Source organism: Micromesistius poutassou (assembly GCF_964030765.1).
Source record: "Micromesistius poutassou genome assembly, chromosome: 19".
Lineage (NCBI taxonomy): Eukaryota > Metazoa > Chordata > Actinopteri > Gadiformes > Gadidae > Micromesistius > Micromesistius poutassou.
Window position 1 is genome coordinate 3,451,285 of NC_140289.1, and position 17,500 is coordinate 3,468,784.

At 51.2% G+C, this 17,500-nt stretch overlaps 2 protein-coding genes across 2 annotated transcripts; both read right to left on the minus strand.

Moving 5' to 3' along the window:
- Nucleotides 1-1,176: 1,176 nt before the first annotated feature.
- On the minus strand, nt 1,177-7,428 carry LOC311364002 (uncharacterized protein). The gene is made up of 6 exons (XM_084483999.1): nt 7,069-7,428; nt 5,550-5,843; nt 4,150-4,503; nt 3,152-3,231; nt 2,173-3,034; nt 1,177-2,013 (listed from the first exon to the last, which is right to left on the minus strand). Exons 2-6 carry the CDS (start codon nt 5,691-5,693, stop codon nt 1,756-1,758), a joined length of 1,698 nt encoding a protein of 565 aa, XP_084340125.1. The 5' UTR covers nt 5,694-5,843; nt 7,069-7,428; the 3' UTR covers nt 1,177-1,755.
- LOC311364255 (microtubule cross-linking factor 3-like) lies at nt 5,803-15,468 on the minus strand (the record flags this gene model as incomplete). Its single annotated transcript, XM_084484251.1, has 11 exons — nt 5,803-5,843; nt 6,099-6,267; nt 9,297-9,374; nt 9,685-10,048; nt 10,253-10,506; nt 11,195-11,581; nt 12,154-12,423; nt 13,842-13,910; nt 14,031-14,189; nt 14,381-14,605; nt 15,313-15,468. The coding sequence occupies 11 exons, from the start codon at nt 15,466-15,468 to the stop codon at nt 5,803-5,805; spliced, it is 2,172 nt and encodes a 723-aa protein (XP_084340377.1).
- Between the last annotated feature and the right edge of the window lie 2,032 nt (nt 15,469-17,500).

A 17,500-nucleotide genomic window follows, 5' to 3' on the forward strand; every position in this document is an offset into this window, starting at 1 on the left:
GAGAGAGAGTGAGGGAGAGAGTGAGGGGGGCAGAGCGAAATGAAACTACATGTGGCGAACAATAAATAGATGCACAAAATGAATTTGAGTATGAGTGATTCATTCGAGGATGCACCAAGAGGCAGCTAGAACGATTGAGAACGCCATGCACACACCGCTTTTTCAACCCTTATTTATGGACACTGCGGATAGCAGGCTAAGATTTCTGGCACCAAAACAGCGTCACGCTTGCTATTTGCGTCCGAAGGGCCAACATAGCGCTGGGGGTTGGGTGACAGCACTGAGGGCACCGCGGGGGCCAAGGGACTTTTGTACCCCCCCCCCCCACCCTTCCCCCTTGCCCCTGCTTACCACACACACACTCTCTCTTTACATGACATTTTCACAGCTTCTCTGTCGCCCAACTGCTCACACACCAGAGTGTAAGCGTGTGAATCGTCGCTCCAGGGCTGTTTTAGCGTGCACGTGTTTGATATTTGATGTGTGTGTGTGTGGTGTGTGTGAATGTTGTGAAAAGTTTATACATGTTTATGAGGACATGTGGCTACGAGTTCAAGTTGAATAGGAAACACGCTTGGGCCTGTATTTGTGTGAGGTCGTAGTAGGGGGTACGGACATGCCTGTGACCTTGGAAAGGTCATTCCCCGCACTTTTTACGAGGGGGGAAAACCTGGCACCTGAAACCGCACCGCAAACAATACTGACATTATCTTCCCCAGACTCTGGCTTTTGTTTTACAGGGCTTCAAATAAGAGCATGATTTCCCATTTCACGAGATATTCTGTATCCACTTAAGTCTGTGTCTTTTTAGGTGAGTGTGTGTGTGTGTGTGTGTGTGTGTGTGTGTCTGGGAGGGGGTGAGGGGGGGCAGTGGTGTGGGGGAGGGGGGGGATGACACCAGGCAGGTTGATTTAGGTTAAGTGTGTTGTGCAAGCCACGCAAGTTCTGAAATGCAGGGTGAGGATGGACAAGTGGTGTCAAACGTCCATAGGCATGACACGCACTAAATTGTCGGGCGCCCCTTGATATACGACCCCTCTTATATCAGACAAAGTGCTGTTGGGAATCCGAATCGTCCGCGTAAGAGAGGGATAGGACAGCCTTATATCAAAGCACATTTTATGTTTATTATCAAGAAGGAAAAAGAAAAATGATATGTACATTAAAGGCTTCTCATACTTATTTCTTCACTGGTGTCATCGCGACACTGTGAATTATGTTTATTTTATAATATGATACAGTACAAGCACACACACAATAGACAGTTGAGCGTGCTGCTGCTTGGACTGATGCAACAGGTGCAACGTCAGTCCTGCTCCTTAATGCCAGCCAAAATGGCCGTCCACGCGGCTGGGGTTTAAACACTGGAGCATGCGCCCTCAAACCAGGGGAGCATGCTGAGTACATTACACATAGTAACCACTTGAAAGTCCATACAAAAGTAATGAAAAAAAAAAAGACAAGAACAAAATAATTAAGAAACGACAAATAAGAAAATAATGGTTTTGGCACAGGGAAAAAACCAAAGGAGAGGTCGAGAGGGGAGAAAGCCACAGCAACACCGGAGAATGTATTCGATCGCTCCCTCTCTTGGCCATGGTGTGATCAAGTATTTTTAGAAAAAAATCGTAGTTAAATAGTCTGTCCTATTTACACAGGGTTCGAGGTGAGACACGGGGGCAATTCGGGGGGGGGGGGGGGGTGGGGGGTTAGGGTGGGCTGTTGCCGAGGGGACGGCGGGCATTAGTCCGATTCTCACATGATGACAGTCTCGATGTGACGAGAGTAGCAGATAGGAGACTTGTGTTTGGGGGCGGGACTTGGGCTGCGAGTCAGTGGGCTGGCGGGGCGGGCCAGGGGACTGGGGGAGCGGTACATCGGGCCGGAAGGGGCGGTGATCTTGGCGGAAGGGGTGCGGCTCGCCCATCTGGAAGGAGGACGCTGATTGGCTGGCCGGGCCGGCCGGGAGAAATTGTTTGTGTGTGTTGCTGTGGATGACTCAGCGGGGTTGATCTGGGGAGAGAGAGAGAGAAAGAGAGAGAGAGAGAGAGATTTACATTTAGTTTCATGTTGTCTTTGTAGAAGTTCAGCTAAGGATCGTTTTCATTTTTAACAATGTGTGATAGAGTGTGTGCGTGCGTGCGTGCATGCGCGTGCACGGGGGCCCCTCACCTGCGGTGGCTCCTGTCTGTGCGTGGCGTGTCCCCCCCGGGGCCCCGCGCTGTACTCGTGTTGAATGTCCAGCATGTCCAGCAGCTCGATGAGTCCGTCGTCCTCCCTCCCGCGACCCCCGCTCGTCCCCTCTCCCTGGCCCCCCTGGCCCCTCTGGCTCCACTGGCCGCAGCCACCCAGCGCCTTGAAGTCCGCTCTGGGCTGCTCCCCGTAGCGGGACGGGGCGCAGCCCCACCGGCCCCCCTCCCTCTCCGAGCCGCTGTCGGCCCTGGGTCTGGGCTTGGGGCTGCCGGCCACCACCTGGCCCCTCCTCTGGGCCGCCGGGTAGCCGTAGCCCTGCCGGCCCGAGTCCGGACCCCCCAGCCCCCGCTCTTGGCCCGGCTCCGACTCCGGTGTCAGGGCGTCGAAATCCACCGCCTGGCATTTCTGGCCGGCGGGCACGCGGGTGGGCGCCCGGCTGGCGGCGGCGGCGGCGGCGGGCGCGCCCTGAGCCCGGCGTTGACAGCCGGGGGTGGAGACCTTGGCGCTCTCCGGGCTGGGGTCCCGCTGGGTGACCACGCCCGAGTCTGTGAGCGTCTTGCCCTCGTTCTCGTGCAGCATGGCGCCAAACTTGCGCAGGACGGAGGGGCTGCCGCACTTCCTGTCCGCCAGCGCCCCCTGGCCGAAGGGCTTCCTGTCCGGGGCGGGAGAGTCACAGTGGTGCGGCTGGGGGGCGGCGCGGGGGGCCGCGGAGGAAGGGGAGGGGTCCCTCTGTCGGAGGGGGGGCTTGGCGCAGGTGTTCTCCTTGTCCTTCGTCCGGGACGTGCGGTTCTTGTGGTTCTCTGTCTCCTCCACGCTTCCCAGCGGCTGGTTGTGACAATTCCTGTTACCGAGGGAAACGAAGCTCAAATGATCTACACGTTCACAGTGTTCGTCGTTGACTCTAAGGACCAGGCCGGAACTTCGTGTGGAGGCACGAGAATCCAATTGAATCAATTACCTTCCGTTTCCAGCGCTGCTCCTGGCCTCGTCCTGATGTTTGGGGAGGTCGCGGCTCACAGCGATAGTGTCGTTGAAGTGCTGAGGATGAAAAAACAACAACAATATTAAAAATACATTCAAGTGTACTCGTTCCCAGTCGATAATTGGGAATTCGTAGTAATGAGCCTGTTTTTCGCCCCCGAAGAGCCGATGGCATTTCAACAGCACAGGACATGTTCCATATTGAATTTCCCTCCGAGCGGGCCATGGGGTTAATTCCCGGAATGTGTGTGAATGCGCTCTTGCGAGGACGGCCGGGTGTTAAGTCAGACACAGCGGGGGGAGTGAACTCTGAAAGTGGCTGATATCTGGTAAGCCCTTCTCCCCTTTTCTCTCCCCACCACCAGCCCCCAGCGAGGGGAACCAGGGGGGTAATCAATACGCTCTGACTCAAACCGGTCTTTAGTCAGGGCACCTTCCTCGCTCACATTTCCTCCCGTCTGCACATACCAAGCTAGGGCTGAACGATTAATCGAATTCAAACCGGCTTCGCAATGTAATGGAACGCAGATGTTTTTTTTTGTGATTTGTGACTGTTACTGACTGGAGATCAGTAAGATTTGTGTTTAATTTTTACTTTTACAATTCAATAGTTAAATAAAGATGTTATAATATCAATTCACATCAATTAATCTCAACACATAGGCCTGGCCTAAAGGAAAGAGCAGTTTATATGTTGACTGCTTCCAATGTTGGTTTGGTCATACTATAGAAAGATGTATTGCTTGTTTAGTGAATAATACCGAACATAAGGAAGAAAAATCGCATACTAAATCGCCATCGCAATATTGGTCGGAATAATCGCAATTCGATTATTTCTCCAAATCGTTCGGCTCTATTCCGAGCCGACGGGTCGTACAGAAGAGAGCGGACAGTTCGGGTCGGGGTGGGAGGGAAGGTCGACCGGAGGGTCGGGGTCCGGACCCGGGGGGGGGGGTCCGGGTACGGGGTACTCACCACACGGCGCGCCCCGTTGTTCCTCCGCTTCATGTCCTTGCCCTGTCCCAGGTAGTCCTGCAGCAGGTCCCCGATCTCCGACGCCACGCCGTCGCCGTGGCAGCCGTAGCCGTAGCCGCCGTTCCGGTGGCCCGCGGCGTAGCCGTAGCCGTCGGGGCCGTAGGCGCAGCCGAACCCGTTGCCGCCGCGGTGCTTCGGGGAGGTCGCCGCCGTCACCGGGTTGCCCTTGGCACCGTCGAAGAAGCCGCCGTGGCCGGCGCGCCCCAGGCCAAACTCCAGGGCGTCGCCGCTCTTCTGCTTGTCGGCGGTGATGACGTCACTTCCTCCCCTGCGCGCCTGGACTTCATTGTACAGCTGAGGGGAAACATGAATAAAACATGAGCAACTAAATCTGTAATAACAAAGGGACAAGTTGGCGTGACCAACGCAAATGTGGCCCACCGTACGTGACGTGATGCAAAGTGTGCTGGGAAAACACAACTGTACAACTCACATAGGATTGTTCAAAACACGAGTTATCTTTACATAAACGGTTGCGTATCGTAACTGGCGCGAGCTATTCCCCTCGGTGCGAACGTGTGTCTCCCCTCATCGCTACATCAATCCCCTTTAATGCGTTCATTAGGATCCACTTTCAGTGTGCGTGTGCGTGTGCGTGTGCAGAGCCGCACGTGGTAGGGGTGTGTTTGTTTGTGTGTGTGTGTGTCTGTTCAGCGTGGTCTGTCAGCACATGCCCGTTTAATTAGCTTGTTAACATTTGCCTTTATCATGGCTCCAGCCACCAAGGCTGCCTGAGTGTTCTGCCAAAGGTTATTATAGAGCACACACACACATGCGCACACACCTCATACACACACACACACACACAAACATAATATGCACACGTACTACACATACACGTACTCTCACGCCACAAAAAGGCACACACGCGCGTGCATACACAACACACATACACACACACACACACACTAACACCACACACATGTATGCATATACACACAACAAATTCAATATATTTAGATCTTTGCAAACACTAATGTATTATCTTGCTCATTATTGGAGACAGGGTCATGTGATTGCATGTGTGAGGCTATAGATTTTCCGCGAAAACACCATTGATTTGTTGTCCATACTGTGACAAAGACCATTGATTTCTGACCTCAGGCGCCATATCGAGCCATCGGCCCTGGGTTCCCCTAAGATTCATAACGTCGTTCTGACCGAAGGACAACTCGATACAAGCCCAGATCCTGCGGTGCCCTAACTCTCCTTCCACTAGCACGCCTCAAGACACTTCAGAACCGTTTTATACCGAGGACGCGTTCGGACAATCTCTCGGTTTGCCTCGTTTGGGTCAGCTACGGTGCAATGCAGTAGCTCTTCTTCTAACCCTGGCTCACCTCCTCGATCTTCTTCTGCATGTCCTGCAGCTGGTCCTCCCACTCCTGCATCTCCGAGTCGAAGCCGTCGGGCGCGTCGGCCCGCTCCTGGCCCCAGCCACGGCCGCCGCACTCCAGCCCGCGCCGCAGGTCGATGGCCGCCATCACGCAGCCCGCTGGACGCAGAGAGGCACCCGGTGTCAAATGGCAGATTTCGGCCCCCCTCTCTCTGTCTATCTCTGTCTCTCTCTCGCGCGCTGTGTCACTCTGGTTCCTAAGAGAGGCGATGGCGGACGTCTGGAGGAGTTAGGGACACTGGAAAGAGAAAAGGGGAATGGGGGTTAGGACATTCAGGGGGTAAAGATTGTATGGGGTAGCCTATAACAAAAATAGGGTTTATTTATTTATTTATTTTTCATTATAGGTCGTCACACTTGAACCTGTATCATGAAAAACTTGACCGGAAGGATACTCAGAATGTGTCCACCTATTCATGGCAAAGGTCGTGTATTTTTAGGGATCCCGCAAAAACACATTCTTGAGCAAAAATGTACAGCCGAGCGATCCTACGTATTCTCCCTTCGCACGCATGGTCAAAGGGTCGCATGACAGCGTGGCTCTTTAGCCTCTTGACCGCTGTGGCCTCGAGCTTGACCCGCCGACACATCATTGGTTCAGAATCCGGTGAGGAACTTGAAAGGAATTTACCGCAGACGTCATAGCCGCAGATGTCGCATTCCTACCGGTTTTAGAGAAATAAAGCAATCGGGGCACAGAGACTTTTATTTTAATTTTATTTTATTTTATTTATTTCTGGATCAAAACGCTAAAACAGTAACCCAAAGGATGACATGCAAAAGTAAAATACTTATTTCCAGCATGGTCCTTATTATTAATGTGCATGTGCCCAACTAATTATAGGGCCCAGTTGGCCGTGTAACATTGTCATGGTGCAACAGCATGTTTTTGACAACGTGCCACGCACTATTTGGTGTTTTGCTCGATCTAAGTTATGGTATGTGGCGATCAACGGCGTGACTGTTGTCATGGAAGGAACATAGCCTACGGTCCACCTAGCCTGCATCCGGATTTGGATGTAAGAGTGGATATTTATACTCTTACTTTCGAAACTATGCATCGTAAACTCTAGGCTACTTTGTGTCTGTCGTGTAGCCTGTTGTTCTGAGCAACGGATCATTGTGTGAGAATATGAAAATAAAAAAAGTATGTAGCCTATACGTAGGCTATATAGATATATATAATCTGCTACTAAAGAGCGTAAATACAAAGCTGCAAAATACGGTAGCCCATTAGAGGCCTAAAGACGACATGCGTAACGTTCTTAGAAACTTGTCTATACTGAAACGCGTGTTTTTCCACTCAATCCGCAAAAAAAATCTAAAACGCCATCAAATCCGAATAAAGTGAATATGAAGATAAAAACAGCTTTCAATATTTATGGTTGTAGTCCACCCAAAGTTTTTGAGGTGCAATGTGTGCACATGCTGAAATAAACCGCTATCTACAACAAAATCCTTACCTTGCTAGAATACAACTGCGTTTTATTTCCCTTATTCTGTCAAGTGCGTCCCTCCAACGTGCGCTCCTGGCCGTTCCCTCTGCGAAAGCGTGCGCTCCAGAGACCCCCAAGCTGATAGCCTAGGCTACTCCTCGGATTTCTTTTACCCCTCACGTTTCGTTGAATTTCGCGGATTGAATTTAAAGGTCCCCGTTTCCTACCCCGACAGCAGCGAGGCTAAGCATGGAGCAGATATGTTCAGTAAGGGGGTAAACAACTTCTGTTCCAAAGGGGGACCCTGCATTTATACTGCGGGGCAGTGTTTACTCGGACTCGTCATTGGTGCCGGGATCAAGTGTCATAATGTCAAATTTATTCCAGCATTTGAAGTCTCGTTGGGACAACTGTCGTCACCAACATCCTGGCTATAATTACCTGGCGCTCGGAGAGTGAGAGAGGGAAAGTGTTTGCATAGCTGTTTGAGCTGAGGGGGACCTCTTAGCCAATCGGCGTCTCTGTTGCTACTCTGCTTTCGGATGCTGGGCAGATTTCGCCTTGTGACCAGCCCGAGATGCAATTCATTTTTCCGAGGGATGCCACCAGGTTGATGTATGTGACACTATGAATAATAATATGTCCCTGTTGATAATATCTTTATTTAACAGCGGCTGTCTCTCACGGAAAGACTGCAAGATATATACCGCCATTATCAACTGATTGTAACAACTATAGAATAAGTGTAGTAATTCCATTATTGTAAACATATCAACAAAAAAATAACTTGTGTCCATTGTATTTGCGTTAAGCATGTAACATGAACTAGTAAAGTAAAAATAATAAAAAATAATAACAATAAATATTGAAGTGTGCACAAGTTCAAACACAACCGAAGAATAGAATTGGAAAATCATAAAGTTACAGTTTTCCCGGGGGAGTGAGTTCAACTTTTATCATGGCAACAGTTAAGAGAACACCACGCAGAACAAAATAAACAAGAGTGGGCTCTCCCAGGCGTGAAGAGTATATGGAGACGCATGACTCAGTGGCTCCGCTTGTCGCACACGTGACCACCAGTGCACCAGCGCTCCACCGGTGCACCAGCCCTCCACCAGTGCACTACTGCTCCACTAGTGCACCACTAGTGCACCAGCACTCCACTAGTGCACCAGCACTCCACTAGTGCACCAGCACTCCACTAGTGCACTACTGCTCCACTAGTGCACCAGCACTCCACTAGTGCACCAGCACTCCACTAGTGCACCAGCACTCCACCAGTGCACCAGCACTCCACCAGTGCACTACTGCTCCACTAGTGCTCCACTCCACCAGTGCACCACCAGTGCACCAGCGCTCCACCAGTGCACCAGCGCTCCACTAGTGCACCAGCGCTCCACTAGTGCCCCAGTCCTCCACTCGTGCACGAGCGCTGCACTAGTGCACATCATGTGCGCAGGTGACCGTGTTCCCTGGACATCCCTGGAGCCGCCTTGTCGTGTCAGGGAGACTCTTGTCACCATTCATCCAACACGCCATCAATTACTAAGTATTTCTGACTCCAGCCGGGGGGCGCTCTGGGAATCCCCAGGAGGCCCCCCCAACATTTGTCGCCCCCCCCCCCCCCCCCCCCCCCATGATCATAAAGACCGGCCCCTCCCACCTGCCCCAGTTCCCCACCGCCCCCCCGCCTCCCACCAACTGCTGTTTGAAGTTTTATGGGTTTTAAAGGCAAAAAGCCAAAGCAAATGATTATTTCGAGACCATCTCAGATGACTGGCACAGCCTAACCTATCTAACAGAGGACATTCAGCAGCAAAGTTAAGTGAAAAGCTTAACTTAATAAGTTTTTCCTTTAAAACAAATTAAGTATCAGGCTAATTTGTGCGTTGTATCTCACTATGAAAGTATTTGTGTAGGAACCTGATTACGTTCGACTTGACTTGGAAAACTGTACAAAGAAAATTTGGAAACTCACCTCCCCATCGGGGCGAAGCAGTCGGCAAGGCATTATGAGTAATGTAGACGTCAGTGTGGAACCTAACAGTGTTTCCTGGGATGCATCTGTGGCCAGAGCAAATGTCCTGTGCTATTGGTTACCATGGCAATGAATGTGTTGGGGAGGGAGGGAGGGGAGGAAAAAAACGTCAACAGAGCAAAAAGAACAAAGGATGAAACTCAGAAGAAAACGAAAAACATAACGAAAAGGCGGGAAAGAAAAATCACAGGACGAAGAAAAGGGTAAAAAGAAAGACTAGTTTGAAGATAGTGGCGTAGGATAGAGACGAGAACAACACAAGAATGAGGATGAGAAGAATTATGGGCTGGAACATCTAGAGAGAGGAAGAATGGAACGACAAGAGACAAGGGAAGAGGTTGAATGAAGAGGAAGAGCGATTAGTGTTACGGTAACGCTGGGCAAAGACACGTCAAGCCAACGGCAGGACATTTCAAACCCCAGTCGTTCATTATTTGTGACGTGTGCATCGGCAGAATCATGTTTGCTCTCAATCTATGCATTACGACGCATACACACAGACACACACCGAGTCTAGCACACACACACACACACACACACACACACACACACACACACACACACACACACACACACACACACACACTCTCTCTCTCTGCACCCACCGACAGCGGCTCCTCCGTGTCCCTCCCCTCCAGCCGGGGCAGCTCCAGCCGGTCGATGAAGGCCTGCAGATCCTTCCGGAAGGCCTTCATCTGGGCGTTGATGCGGTACAGCAGCTCGTGCTCCCGGAACCTCCCTCCCATCCCGATCCCCACGCCCTCCTGCTCCTCCTCCCTCCCCCGCTCCTCCCCGCCGCCGCCCACCCGGCCGAACATCAGCTCGCCGACGCCGCCGCCGCCACCGCCGCCGTAGACCCGCGCGTCCGAGATGATGGAGGCCGTGTCGGCGATGAGGCGGTCCATGGTGCGCACCAGCCTCTCCGCCTCCATGCGGATGTCCATCATCTGCTGCCTCTCGCGCAGGCCGCTGATGCCCCCGCCGCGACCGCCGCCGCCGCCGCCGCCGTTCCCCGCCACCGCCGGGCAGGAAGCGGGCGAAGGCGGCGGTGGGGGAGGAGGAGGCCGACGAGGGGAGCCCCCCCCCGTCCAGCCCCGTGGGGGTGTAGAGCCCCCGGGTGGGGGTCAAGCAGCGCCCCACACCCCCGCCGCCGCCGCCACCCGCCACCGCCACCCGCCACCGCCACCGTTGTTTCCGTTTCTGACCTCGTCCGGGTCGCTCTCGCCGCCCACGGGACCCTCGCGCTTGCGGTGCGGGGGCTGCAGCCGGGCGGAGGGGGCGGAGTCGTCGCCGCCGAGGCCCCCGCCCCCGGCGTCGCTGTCGGCGTCGCTGTCGCGCGGGCTGCCCCGCAGCGAGAGGTGCGAGGCCAGGTCGTAGCGCTGCATGTTGGACAGCAGCACGCGGTTCTCGTACTGCAGCTGCATCACCTGCAGGGGGACAGCGCGGAACTTGGATAAGACATGATTGGGCTTTAATGTAGAGAGAGAGAGAGAGAGAGAGAGAGAGAGAGAGAGAGAGAGAGAGAGAGAGAGAGAGAGAGAGAGAGAGAGAGAGAGAGAGAGAGAGAGAGAGAGAGAGAGAGAGAGATAGATATGTCTATATACAAATATATCTAATACTCTGTATACAAAGATAGTGGTAGAAATGTAGATGCAAAAAAAGGGGTTTTCATTGAATTGAAACGATACAATATTGGCCCTTATTCCTGTTTGTGTTGAAAGTGTCTAGGCAACTAAAGTGAGAGTGGGCCTCATCTTGTCTTACCACCACACGTCTAGCATGTCCTTTGTGGGTTATCCATCTCAGAACAACCCCAAAATGATATTATATTGTAGAAACTTTACTGCCTAAACACACCAAGGCTAAAACAAGGCTAAGTACGAGCATAGGGCGCATCCGCTCCTGCGCTAATCAAAGCATTTTCCCCAGCATCGGGTTCTATATAGTGTATCTCAACCCGTTTTCTTTCCATCTGACCCACTCAAGTGGCCTTGACCACCGAGTCCGTACTGTGTTTAATATCCCCCCCCCCCTCCGGTGTGAGGCCGAGAACGCCACCGCTCAGCCTCCCTCAGAGCTCTACGTGTGCTCTACGTGTGCTCTACGGGGGCTCACCTTGCCGCTGAGGTCGTTGATCTGCAGCCTGGCCATCTTCAGCTCCTCCTGCAGGGCGTCCACCTTGGCGCTGTCCATGGCCAGCGCCGCCGCCGCCGCCCCCCCGCCGTGCCGCCCCCCGCCCTCCAGGGTGCCGGCCTTGAAGCGCATCTTGTTGAGCTCGGTGGTCACCCGCTTGTTCTGGTCCTCGGAGTCGGCCAGGTTCCTCCGCAGCAGCTCCGCCTCGTCCTCCACCAGCTGCAGCTGCTGCCGGAGCTCCGTCAGGTCCTCCCGCAGGCCCCGCCCCCCGCCCGCGCCGCCCGTCCTCCGCCCGCCGCCGCCGTCCTCCCCGCCCTCCCCCTCGCCCCGCTGGTCGTCCAGCTCGGCGCGCAGGCCCCGGTTCTCCACCTGGGGAGGGGGGGAGGGGACGGAGGGCGGGGGGGTGGTGGAGGGAGGGAGGGAGGGGTCGGAGGAGGGGGAGGGGACGGAGGGGGTGGAGGGAGGGAGGGGTTGGAGGAGACGGAGGGGGGGAGGGGACAGAGGGGGGGAGGTAACACAGGGGGGGAGGTAACACAGGGGGGGAGGGGTTGATGGGACGGAGGGGGGGGAGGGGACGGAGGAGATGGAGGGGGGAGGGGATGGAGGGAGATTCGGTGGGGTGGGACAGGGGGGGGAACTCATTAGTGGTAATATACGTTGAGGCGCCCGTAAACGTGTTTGTCAGGTTTATGACACTGTTGTGTCATAAACAACATTATATGGGTATGGCTGTAAATTCAAAGAAAGTTATCTGGCATAAAAGTGTCTGCTTAGCGACTGTTTAGTGAATATCATTCACTTTAAATATGAACATTAACGTCAACAGGAACAGACGCCAGGCTGCCTTAGGTGACTTCAATGCAAACTCTGGTTCGGTGGTGTATGCGTTCATATACGTTTTATTTTTTAGGGTTTGCTTTTTTTTCTTTTTTGGCTCTCACCTCCAGCTCCACGATCTTCCTCCCCAGGATGTTGGCCTCCTCCTCCACCAGGCGGAGGCGGAGCTTCAGCTCCGACTCGCGGGTGGTGGGCGGGCCCCCGGCCTCGCCCTTGGGGTGGGGGCTGTCCAGGTCCCCGTAGAAGGAGCGGTACTTCTGGAGCTCCTGCTCCAGGCGGTCCTTCTCCTTGTCGATGGTGGCCGTCTTCTTCCTCATGAGCACCGCCTCCTCTTTGATGAAGGCCAGCTGGCACTTGAGGTCCTCGTTGTCCTCCTGTCAGCGAAGAGAAAGGTGTGTAGTGGGTGAGATGGTGTATTTGTGAGGGTGTCCCACTCCCAGTGTATCCCACGGTTCTTGGTTAACCCCAGAACCGATGAGCTAATCGGTCATCCTCCAGCGAGATGCCCCATCCCTTCTGGCTCATTAAGGACTCTTAACTGTCGGTCACATGGGATGAAAGTTTCTGCTAAATGACTAAATAGTGATACTAGTAGTCAAAGTTCTGTTGTGCTTCAAGGAAAATAGACAATGTATAAGTCAACAAATGAATCAGCAAAGTAACTGGCTGAACTGAGCAGTTCAAGGATTAAAGGTGGAGTGAAAAGAGGATTTTGCACAATGACGTCTTTCTCAGCCCATAGGTCAGAAGGTATCTGATCTATCTTCAGATCAAGGGGAAACAGCTGAGTCTCTGAATGAATCACTACAGATCTCTAGAACCATATCATTTCATAAAATGCTGAATTATATATGTATAATATTATAAATATAAATGTAAATCTCTAGACAGTAGTTGATTTCACATTTTCTTTGGTCTGTTTTGAGTGAGAGGAAACGATTCACTTAAAAGACAACATTGACATCAAAAAGTCTAACTATAAATCGTGGCTCTCTTTGGTCTTGTCAATTTGAGTCTTGGGTTTTTGCATACTAGGAAAAAGCATTTGCATTGGTTAGGGCTGGGCCATCATTCAATGTTGTCTTTAATTGTCTTTGAATTGTATTTTATCGTCATAAAATGCAAATATCAACTTATCGTAAACCAATAACCCAGTTTTATAGTCCAAATGAATAACAATGAGTAGGTATGCCCTCAAAATGATCAATAGACAAGGTTGTGAAAGAGAGTAGAGTCAGAGAGTAGGAAAACAAACTTTAGTCTGCTACAGTACATGACATTTCCATATACCTGAATTAAATAATGACCTCATAACTGACCACTGACCTCATAACCGTGCAATATCTCTTTACTGTGCAATATAATTACTCTTTTTCTTTTCTATTCCGTCATAATGTGTATGTTCAATGTGCAATAACAGTATTACTATTTAGTGTATTTGTATTTAGTGTATTGCTTATTGTGTATTTATATTTTTTTCTATGCACTGAGAGGGAGATGCTTTTAATCTCATACTTGTATAGTGACAAATAAAGGCATTCTATTCTAAATGGCCCCTCAGCTAGACTGTTCAGGATGTTAAGTTTGAATTCATAAGCTATTATGTATCTCCAGTCTATGAAAGCCTGTAGCTGTTTCCGGAAGGCCTTCATAATGATATTATTTATTTGACATGGTGTCAAACTCCTCATGTTAATGCCGATAATACATTCTTCCAGATCGCCCAGCCCTTGGCAGGATGGACCCAGATGCAGAGGTGTGGGGATGAGACACGGCAACCTTCATAGCTCACCTCAGCAGGCGTCCCAGCGGACTTCTTATCTGTCTTCAGTAAATCTTTGCTTCCTCGTCGCTTTTGAGACTAGCAGAGAGAAGAAGAAACGTTACGGTTCACGGCTGCTTTTAAAATGAGAGTCTGCATTGAGATGCTAATCCTGCGCCAGCTACTAGCGCTTGGTCTGCGATGTCCCGGGTTCCCCACCTCTTTGGTTTTGTCCAGTTCATTCTGCAGGGCTTGCTTGGTCACCTCCACCTCGATGAGCTTCTGCCTCAGTTTGTCGTTCTCGTCTTCCGTCTTGGTGCGTTTCTCCTCCACGTTCTCCAGCTCGTGGTGGAGTCGTACCGACACGTCTTTGGCGACCTGCGGGGAACGCCATGAGCGCCATTTCTTACCTTAACTTTTCATTACAAGCACACCATAACGCCAAAAATGTCCTTCTTCCTTTATTTATTTCTCCCTCCTCCTCCTCTCCCCCCCCTCCTCCTTCTCCTCCTCCTCTTCCTCTCCATCCCCTCCGTCCCCTTCTCCCCTCCTCCTCCTCCTCCCCCTACCTTGAGGTCCTGCTCCAGGCTCCTCAGCAGGTCTTCATCAATCTCCCCGGTCTGTGCGTAGCGCATCCTCTTCCTCTCCGCCTTCCTCAGGCGGTACTGCAGGATCCGGCAGTTCTTATTGGCTCTCTCCAGCTCGCGCCTCATTTCCTGCAGCTGGCAGGTGTCCTCCTCATAGAAGGTGTCGCGCATTTCGTCCATCTCGTTCCTCATCTCCTCGATCTCACACTGGAGTCAGACGGCAGTGTCCGTGTTTGACCACCAGAGGGCACCGGTGCGGGAGGAGAGGAATGGGGGAAAAAAGATGAGCAGACCGAAGACGTAAAACAAACGAAGGTCTACGTATATTTCACACGCACATTTAGCTTTTAGACGCTTTTATCGCTCCAATTTAAGTGAGGCTGAGAACATCGTATACATAGTATATCATCAATACAGGAGTAAGACAACTGGAGAAAGTGCAGAGCAAACAGGATTCAGGCCACAAGGTTAGTCGTTTTTGTAATGGATTTGTGTTTCATGCAAAGCCTTTTTATCCACCTCAAGTGTTTATTTTAAAGGAATGGACATAATGTTGGCTATGTTCATGTTGACCAATTAACTACAGGTTACTGTGGATACATCTTGTTTGTTTCAACTTGTTATTAGATATTCATTGAGCATTGACGATTTGTGTTGTTGCTTTCTAGGAGCGGTCTACAGAATACGTCAGTACGATGCTGCAGACATGGGGTCAACAGGTTCGCTGTGGGCTGATTTGATCAGATAAATTAGCTCTGTTATGCGCATGTCAACCTTTATCAAGCAAAAATAAATTAACCCTGGACAAGCTCTGTATGTCGGAACAAATTGTGCTGGGAACATATTGTCTCTTTTTCATTCGCTGAAATAGACCAATAGATACTACACTTATCCAAAATATGATGGTGCCATACCTTAAGATCATCGTTTTCCTCCAGTAATTTCTCCATCTCATCCAGAAGGCCCTGGTCTTGCTGTGTCACGGACCCCGCCTCTAGAGACCCAGAGGCGGTGTGTACCTCTGCCTGAGCGGCCTCCTCCCCGTCTGCGCTGCCTGTCTTGGTTTGCATCTTTGCGAGCTTTTCTTCGGTCGCTTTTTTTCAGATAGAATTGGACTTGTGAGTTTAGCTTGTGGGCATCCTTTGCTCCATAAACCCAGGCCTGAGCCGCAACCCCTTAAATTCGCCGGTTATCTATCTCTGCGGCAGGCAGACCTATCTTCTCCCCTCTGCGTTTCTTCGCTGTCTATCGGAGCCGGCCGGTTTCACGCCCCAAAACGTGAAATGGTGTCCCCCTTTGAAAGCAGACAGACGCAGGGAGAATAAGCAACGAAGAGAGGGCAAATCGCTCGGGATGTCTTCCCTTATCATCAACAGCATCCGCCCTGTTCGGTCTGACAGGATCGATTTCAGCACCACCATCCGGGGGAACAGCTGCCTGCTCCTGCTCCTGGCTCTCTAGCTCCCTCTCCGTGACGTCAGCTGTCCTCCTCCTCCTCCTCAGACTGGCTTTAGTGTTGGTTTTGATTCTCCCTTGCGTGTCGTAGAAAGAGACACAGTTGAGTTGGTGGTGGTGGTGGTTCTGGTGGTTCGTGTTTGGTGGAGCCTTCGGAGATGCTGCTGCTTGCTCTCCTGTCTGCCGGTGAAAATGAGGATATAGCGCCTCTAGCGACAGGGGGCATTTCTGGGCCTTGATCGTTGCAACTTTTTTAATACGTTTACTTAATTTGATAATCGCAAAGTTAAAAATCTATAATAAAAGGCGTCCTTTTAGATTAAAGTAGGATATGGTAAAGTGTCGTTCGGATTATTATTTTTTAATTAGCCTAATATTATAATGTAGCTGATTCGTCACACGTGTAGGCCTACATCCTGGAAGCCTAGCTGCACATTGGGCCTCATAGGGTGCATACTATCATTGTTATTGGGGTGATCTTTTACTTTGTGTTCATTTAATGGACCACATGATAAAACGCCACGTAGCCCCAAACGCCTACTGGCCGCTAGATGTCGCTGTTCTACTAGGATGTCCAGTCTGGCCCCCATCCTGTTGCCATCTGGAGAACATGTCCTCTCGAACTCATTTAAATGTGCATACACGGATAGTATGTCTAGTACACTCTAGTTAGGTACGGCTGTGTAACTCAACATCAAGCCTTGACTTGCAGATAGGCTTGCTGGCCTATATGCTGGTGTTTTAAAATGTGTTCAACATTATATTTCCGCAGTGCACAGTCGTTAGTGCGAGTGTTGTTGGCATGGTGATGGTGATGTGAGAGACGGGGTACCACCAGGCACTGCACGAGCCGAGCGTGCACGGGCTATATAGGGAGACGATGACGTGAGGCGGAGGACAAGGCCTACGTAAACACAGGGAACCTACCATCGAACGATAGTAGAGGTGTCTCATTACGTCTGTTCGATCTTCTCGACAACCGTTCAGCCGATCGAATTCACCTGGTGGGTGTATTGCAAGGAAGTGCTGTGTCGAGTGTGAAGTTGTTTAGATGAGCGGTTCTCGAGAAAGCTGCCAGCAGCAATAACGGATGCTTGCAGCTTGGCCCGCGCCGAACAAGCGCGTTTTGAACCGACGCTGCAACAGCGCACTTGGTAGAGTTGTTGGAGTGGGAAAAAAATAACATTTGTTTTAAGGGTGGCCGAAAATAATAAAGAAAGTAGATATATAGCCTGAAAATGATTTTGGTGCAGCTGTGGTAGTTGTTAATATTTCCAATGTAGTTCTATACATAGAAATGTCATGCGTCAAGAAGGACTCTTTTTTTTCTTTCTGTTGATTTCTCGGTCGACCCATTCCTTCACCACGTGTATAATCTTAAAAGCCCGCATGTACACCTCGTCGCCACAAGAGGGCGGTCTTAATGCATTTGGCAGACTTGGCGCTAGAACACAGCCACCTGTGTGCTGTGCTGTGCCACAGTCGTCTTGCAGAAGGCGCGTCGACAAACGCTGACTGTTTGGAGTAGAATGAGCTCCTTAGTCATGTAATTGCTAATGAGATGAGGGAGTGATGGGTCAACTCTGGCTTGTCTTCTGGACTTAACCCCGACCAACTGCCCCGGCCTTTGCCAACTTTACTCTCCCT

Excerpts from the sequence above, each read along its gene's own strand:
- LOC311364002 (XM_084483999.1), bottom strand. The coding sequence starts at position 5,693 with ATGGCGGCCATCGACCTGCGGCGCGGGCTGGAGTGCGGCGGCCGTGGC. Across the intron at positions 3,232-4,149 it reads ACAACGGGGCGCGCCGTGTG|CACTTCAACGACACTATCGC; the intron begins GTGAGTACCCCG and ends TTTCATCCTCAG. Across the intron at positions 3,035-3,151 it reads AGCAGCGCTGGAAACGGAAG|GAATTGTCACAACCAGCCGC; the intron begins GTAATTGATTCA and ends CCTCGGTAACAG.